This window comes from Hemicordylus capensis, chromosome 17 (assembly GCF_027244095.1).
Source record: "Hemicordylus capensis ecotype Gifberg chromosome 17, rHemCap1.1.pri, whole genome shotgun sequence".
NCBI classification, from domain to species: domain Eukaryota; kingdom Metazoa; phylum Chordata; class Lepidosauria; order Squamata; family Cordylidae; genus Hemicordylus; species Hemicordylus capensis.
This window is the reverse complement of record NC_069673.1, coordinates 14,967,993-14,975,482: the sequence shown is the minus strand read 5'-3', so window position 1 is coordinate 14,975,482 and position 7,490 is coordinate 14,967,993. Positions and strand designations below refer to the sequence as shown.

Genomic DNA, 7,490 nt, shown 5'->3' with positions numbered 1-7,490 from the left:
CTCTGAGGAGCGGGCGGGGGGAATGGGAGGAGCGGGAAAATCCCGCCCGAATTCCAGAGGGGAGGCTTTTTTTTCCTTTGCGCGACTGCGCATGTCCCTCAAAAGCCGCGCATGCCCGGTGGTTCGCCCTGAAGCCTCGGTGGAGATTTCGACAGCCTGGCCAACTCTGCAGCCCTGCCCAGCAGCGAATGAGAAGCAGAACAGCCCCCGGGAGTGCGCCGGGGAGGGAGGGCTTCTGGGAGTGGTTTTTAAATGCAAAGAAGCGGCATCAGCATGTAATTTATAGCTAACTGGAGAGCCCCCCCCCACCCGGTTAGGAACCATCAGGGCCTCACGGGGTTGTTGTCTGTGTTGCGGAAGAAGCATGCCAGCTGCTGCACCGAGCACCTGCGAAGAAGGGTGGGGAGGGAGGGGTAAAATCGGGGTAACAGTATGTATCCGTTGGGTCAGAGGAATACAAAATTTCTTCTTCCTTCCCTGTCCTAAGCTTTCCTCCAAAGACAATGCTTTAATCTCCCCGATTCAGGTTAGACATCGAACACTGGGCTTCACTCTCTCCAGAGCGAAGGGGTTCCCATCCTTGAGTCCCCAGATGCTGATGGACTCCAACTCCCATCACGCATTGAGGCAGGGGGTGATGGGAGTTGTAGTAGCCGAACAGCATCTGAACTTGTAAGGTTGGGAACCGCTTCTCTGTAGAATGAATACTAATTGCCAAGAGAGGCATGGAACACGGGATGTCGACATGCAGGTTCTTCCGGCATTTTCCACCCGCGCCCCCCACCGCATCTGCACCAGAATCAACTCTTGACTGGGATAAGAAAAGGATGGTCTGAGCACTGGGAAGAAAGTCCCTATATTTTCCACTGATTCAATCATATCCTGTAACTTTGCACTCATTTACTTATTTATATACTGTTTTCCACGGGGCTGTCATGCACCCACGTGCTGTTTACGCATGGCCAGCCCCGAGCTACTCTGCGCATGCTCAGAAACTGCCCCCCCCCTTCAGCCTTGAACAAATCCCGGCTCTCATTACGTCAACCAAAACACACTGTAAAGAATGCCCTAGTTCTCGGCCAATCGTATGACGCACTCCGAAGATTGGCTGGGCTTCGAGCCTATCATAACGCTCCTTCTTTTTACGCCCCCTCCCACTCTCGGTTTTGTTATAGAGACGTATCTCCCGCGTGAGGTCTCCATAGCAGCCGATCAAAACGGGGAGGGGGATTTTGATGGGCAGCACAACGGGCCTATCAGCCGCGTAGATTGGGGTGCAGAGGCGTATAGCGTTGTTGTGATGTTAGCGAGGGGGGAGGGCGGTGGCAGAAGGCGCGGCCAATCGTGCCGAAACGCCGGGGGTGAGTGGCAGGCGAGCGGGCCTATGGGCGCGCGGAGGCGCCGCTTTCCGCCCCTCCCCGCCTGAGGGAGGAAGGGAACGAGGGCGAGAGGGGGGCGGGCTTCTTGCGGAGGCTGAGGAGTGACGCGAGGCCATGGCGGAGAGCGACTGGGACACGGTGACAGTGCTGCGTAAGAAGGGCCCCAGCGCGGCCCAGGCCAAGTCCAAGCAGGTGAGGCCGCGCGCTCGCGACCCGCCACCCCTTTCCCCAGGGGAGGGGGCAGGGGTGCCCCCAAGCCCCTTCAACGGCTTCCCGGCTGGTCAGGTGACCTGGCCCCGCCCCCTCAGCGAGACACGCCCCTGCCCCTCACTCGGCCACGCCCCTTCCCACGGGTTTCCCCTTTGGCCCTGCCCCGCCTCCTGACATGGAGCCTTTTGGCCACGCCTCTAATTGGCCCGCCCACGTGCCCCGCTTGCCAAGCTGTTTCTTAGGGATAGGAGGGCACTCCTCCCGGCTCCCATCACCCCCCAGCCACAGCCTATTGTGGCTAGGGATGATGGGAGTTGTAGTCTGAGAACAGCTAGAGGGCCAGACTTGCGCACCTGAGCTAGCTCGCCATCCCCCGAAGAGTCCCACGCACTCTCATCTGGATTCCCAAACGTTGTTGCTGACTACAACTCCCATCATCCCCAGCCAGTGCAGCTGGGAGTGATGGGAGTTGTAGTCAACAACATCTGGAACCCTCTCTTACGGGGAACACTGGTTCCCAGCCCCAGAAATTGGCCGCATGCCAGCATGGCAGGCTTTCCAATTCCAGCTGCTGGATTACAACTCCGGTCATCCCCAGCCACAGTTTATTGATGGGAGTGTTGTCCAGCTGGAGTGGCGAAGGTGGTGGCTGGGGATGATGGGCATTGTAGTCCTGCAACAGCTGGAGTGGTAGAGGCTTCCTAGCTCTGGCATGTGGCAAATCTGTGGTTCGGCAACGGCCAGCGTGCCAAAGCTTTGCCCACCAGCTTATGCACAGAGCTGGACAAATGAATATCGGGTTGAAGCAATGGTGGGCAGGAGTGCTTTTCCCCCGCTGCGGCTGATAGGCCAGCTACGTCCGTTTCTCAAGATAAACAGCCTTACAACAGCGGTGCCTATGCTGGTAACATCCAGGCTTGACTCTCAGTGAGCCACTGCCCTTCAGTCTACACCAGGGTTCCCAGCCTTGGGCCCCCTGATATGGTTGGACTGCATCTCTCATCCTCCCCAGCCAGCCACACTGGCCTTCCCCTTACCTTTTGCAATGCTTTGTTGGAGGGCCCAGGCCCTGCCTCTCTGAAGCACCAAAGGGCAGGGCACTTTCAGCATGCAGGGACCGGCCCTTTGGCACTTCCTGTTGCAATTTTCATGTAACAATACTTGTAAAATTGAAACTCAGACAGAGCTGGGGCAAAGTCTCAAGGAAAACTCTGAGCAGGAGTGGCTGATGCAAGCAAAGGCAAGGGAACACTGCATGCAAGATGGTCTGTTGATAAACCCTGTCTTGCTTCATGGAAAAATACATCTTTCAACTGCTAGCAGCCCTGATAACCAAGTAGAAACTGTTTAATGGCAGGGTAGCTTAATCTCCAAGCTGGAGAAGGCTCTGTCCCAGCTTTGCTATTGAGGTCCTTTAACTGCAGAGCCTAGGTATTGAACCTGGGACCTTCTATACATACACACACACACCACGCCTCCAGCCAAATCAACCTACCCTTCAGGTCTGGGCTCCATAAACCTCCTGGCTTTGCTGCCTACCTGGGATGGCAAAAACTGAGAGGGGGGAGTTTGTGCTGGTGACCTGTATTTATCTTGGTAGGTCAGAAGCCTCAGAGGCCTCTTCTAAAGAACGCAACGCTCCGGTGAGCAGGTGCCTGCTATTCTTTCGACTCCAATATTGACTGTGATAACTCAAATATTGACTGTGATAACTCAAATATAGAGTTAACAAGAGCTTATTGCGGCCTTGCAAACAAGCCCACAAAAAGTAACTGGCCCATCATTTTGTTTACTGGCCTACATACGCTTATGTCACTTTTTGCTCAAGAGGAGGCAGGGCAAAAATCAAACCTCCTTGCTTGCCTCAGGTGATCCGGCAAGTGGTTGTTTAAAGCCCAGGTTAATTATATAACAAGGGCTGCAACTATCTCTTCTCCTCCCTCCTCCCCGCCCAATCCAAAAGGGAAGGACTGGGGGCTGTAGGACCCTACTCACCTGGCATGGTGCCCCCAAGCCAGCTCCTTTCCCCTTCAGCAGAGAAGTCTCTGTAGATTGCTTGGATACTTCCCCATGGAGAATCCCATCTGAATAGATCAGCTGGGAAGGCTCTTCTCCTTGTAAAAATGACACCTGCTGAGACTCGTTTGTCAAGCAGACAGGGCAAGGCCTTTTCAGTGATGGTCCCCAGGCTATGAAACTCTCTTGTGGTTGCGATCTGCATGGCTTCCTCCCTCCCAGCCTTTCAGAGGAATATGAAGACTGCCCTTTTTACACGGGCATTTGGCCAGTGAGTGGCCCCCAGCTCTCTCTAACGTAGCTGTGTTTCTGTTTTGTCAGGTTTTTTAACCTGAAATTTTATTTCTGTTTTTAATGTGTCGTTAACCGCCCTGGGGTCTTTGGGCAAAGGGCAGTATAGAAATACATAAGCGAGCTTTGTATGTCGGAGACTTGTCTGCCTAATAGAGGCAGCTGTTTCTTGTCTCTCCAGAGGAACTTTGTCTTTTGACAATGACGACGTTCACTTCTCCTCTTTGACTCCTAGGCTGTCCTGGCTGCTCAGCGAAGAGGAGAGGATGTGGAAACCTCCAAGAAATGTAGGTGTTCATTGTTGATCAGGCAGGCAAAAAGCCCCAGTCCTCCCCAGCAGCAAACCCCTCCCCTGCGTCCCAGAGGTAGATATTTGCCCTCTTGGTAAACGAATGCCATTTCTGACCTCCAGGGGCAGCGGGCCAAAACAAGCAGCACTCGATCACAAAGAACACGGCCAAGCTGGACCGGGAGACAGAGGAGCTGCACCACGACAGGGTCCCCCTGGAGGTGGGCAAAGTGATCCAGCAGGGCAGGCAGAGCAAGGGGCTCACCCAGAAGGACCTGGCCACGGTAAGTGTTCCACTTGTAGGGCGGCCGGACCGGAGGGTGGGGGCAATGGGCAGCAGAGGCAGCAAATAATCTCGCTCGTGGCAGGGTGGCATTAAAGCTGGGCCATGCCCAAGTAGCCTACACCCTGCCTCCCTTGTCCAGAGTAGGCTACTTAATTCTGTTGGGGGAAAAGCAGCATAACCTCACAACGAGAATAGAGATAAAAGAACTTTTGGACTAGCAATAAGGCTATTACCACGATCCTACCCATGTTCAGTAGCTGTGCCCGGTCGTTTTTGTGGGCAAGGTAGGAGGTAGGGGAAGTGATGGTGTGCAAGGCTCTCTCTGGACAGTGGGAACCACCCAGATAATAATGGGGTAACTAATAAACAAAGTTGTTATCTGTTTGTGCTGCTTCACACTTTAAAAAAAAAACCCAACTAAAACTCTATCCCCCTAGGCTAAGGGACAATGCAGTGCACTTGTTCACTTCCTCTAGACCTGCATATACCTACCTTTTTTCCACACTTAAAAAAAGAAAGCTATATACATGCACAGAGAGTGAGTTTAGTGGAAGGGCTGACTGTTCTGTTTGGGGCTTGCACGCTTTGTCCCAAACCTCGGCGCCTAACTTGGTTGTGTCTCTGTAGAAAATCAACGAGAAGCCACAAGTTATCGCTGACTACGAATGCGGAAGGGCCATTCCCAACAACCAGGTGCTGGGAAAGATTGAGAGAGCCATCAGTGAGTCATTTTCCTTCCTAACTCAACAGTCTCTGAATTGAACAGGCTTGCAGAGGAAGGCCGTGAGCTAAGAGGCTTGTGCTTGCTTGATTTGGTCACAGCTCAGCATCCTGGTGAGCTTGAAAGCACTAAGAGAACCACCCAAACTCTCCTCCCAGCAGGTTGGTGGTAGGAGAGGATTGCTTGTCAATCTTTTGAGCACCCATGGAATGTAGGAAGCTGCCTTCTACTGAGTCAGTCTCTTGGTCCGTCCAGCTCAGTACTGTCTACACTGACTGGCAGCAGCTCTCCAGGGCTTCAGGCAGGGGTCTCTCCCAGCCCTACCTGGAGTGAAGCTGGGACCTTCTGCATGCAAAGCAGATGCTCTTCCACTGAGCTACGGCCCCATCCCCGAAGGGGCATATCTCAGAACACGCACATGTAGTCTCCCATCCAAATGTAAACCAGGGTGGGCCCTGCTTAGCAAAGGGGACAGTTCATGCTTGCTACTGTAGGACCCGCCTTCCTCCCCTATGGCAGCAGCCACAGAAACACATCTTGGCTGTGACTTGTCTTCCTTCAGCCCATGCTTTGCCCTCATGTGAGGGCTCACACCGGTTCAGGAACTCCACCTGGGAGTGCTGGGGAAGCCCTCCCTCTTCCCAAGACCTTGGATAGTCCTACTAGCCAGCACAGACGACAAGAGAGGCTAGATCAGCCCAACCCGGTGCAAAGACCACGCCCGACGTCCAGCTGCTCAGAGCCTCACGTCTCTGTTCTTTCCTTCTTGTTCCAGGCCTTAAGCTTCGCGGGAGGGACATCGGCAAACCCCTCGAAAAGGGCCCAAAGGGGCAGTGAGGACAAAGCCTCGAAATCAGTTTGCCCCGACTGATCTCGCCTGGCCGCCTCCTTCCCCCGGACGGCCAGGATCTCTTTGTCTTCACACCCGGCCCAGCAAGACGGCAGCAGCCTCGCCCGAGGGGAGCCCTCTAGAGTTTCAGCCCTGCTGCCTAAACAACCAGTGACACACACACACACACACACACAAACATGCACACACAGTACTCTCTCTCTCACCTGACTCTTTCCTTCCATTTTAAGAGACGGAGTATCTAAAACCTAATAAACGCTGCATCGGATTCTGCCTGGGGCAAAAAAAAAAAAAAGTTAATTAATACAAAGTGTTTTATCTTTTGGTGTCTAGAAGCAGCTGGGATTAGGTCTACGGGAAGAATCTGTGGGGAAGGGGCACAGTCCGGAGAACTGCGGAGGCAGGGTTGAGCCACTGTGGTGGCTGTTGTCTGTTGGTCCTTCCAGCTGCTTGAAGGAGATCTCCAATAAAGCTTGTTAATCCTTCCAGAGTTGAAGTCCTGAAGTTGCTTTTGGGTCTGGCAGTGTGGTTGGCACGGGCAGGGGAGAGGGATTGGATTCTGCCTGGCGGTGTTTCCCTCAACAATTGCCTGTTGTATGCCATCAACTCCCTTTTAATTATTAAAGGTGGGGGTGGGCAGCTCAGTGAGAGAGCATCTGCTTTGCATGCAGAAGGTCCCTGGCAACATCTCCAGGTAGAAGTGGGAGAGCCTTGTGCCTGAAACCCTGGAGAGCTGCTGCCAGTCAGTGTACTGTAGACAATACTGGACCAAAGGTCTGACTCAGTAGAAGGCAGTTTCCTATGTTCTTATGACACCAGCAACAGCCGCTGGAGGGAGGCTGTGCTAGGGTTGGACAGGGCCAGTTGCTCTCCCCTTGCTAAATAGAAGAGAATAGCCACTTTAAAAAGTGCCTCTTGGCCTCGTTTGGAGGGGTGATTCCCAAACTCTCTGCCCCATGGGAGAGGTTTCCCTGTCCCCAAGGAGCTCACAATCCAGAAAGAAAAACAAAGGTGACCCCAGCAACAGCCACTAGGGAGCAGCTGTGCTGGTTGAATGGGGCAGTCTCTCTCCCCCTCCTTAATTAAAAGAGCATCATCTTAAAGTGCCCCTTCCATGGGGGTAGGCCAGAGTTTTGAATAAAACCGATCCAATAATTAAATCCATGAGAAGTGAAAGATTCCCCTTCACTAAATCATAGAGAGATGGTGATGATTGATCATGCAAAGTAAAATTACTAATTGAAGCATAGCATCCGATCAAGAAAGGACTACTGTGTAGAGTCCATAATATATGCCAGAATAATGCACGACAGCATCCTGATGATGATTTGTTTTGAACCGTTCTATCAAGTGTCCCTACGTAAGGTCATATTGTTTCACTGTGACCCAAGTCAAAAACCCTTTTGAAGACATGGATTAAATCCTTTTGGTTGGGAACTTCAGCATCT

General features: G+C 53.0%; 1 protein-coding gene across 1 annotated transcript; it reads left to right on the top strand.

The window, feature by feature from the left end:
- The first annotated feature begins 1,378 nt into the window (after nt 1–1,378).
- On the top strand, nt 1,379–6,530 carry EDF1 (endothelial differentiation related factor 1). The gene is made up of 5 exons (XM_053282655.1): nt 1,379–1,571; nt 4,132–4,183; nt 4,309–4,469; nt 5,099–5,192; nt 5,968–6,530. The coding sequence occupies exons 1-5, from the start codon at nt 1,494–1,496 to the stop codon at nt 6,027–6,029; spliced, it is 447 nt and encodes a 148-aa protein (XP_053138630.1). The 5' UTR covers nt 1,379–1,493; the 3' UTR covers nt 6,030–6,530.
- The last annotated feature ends 960 nt before the right edge of the window (nt 6,531–7,490 follow it).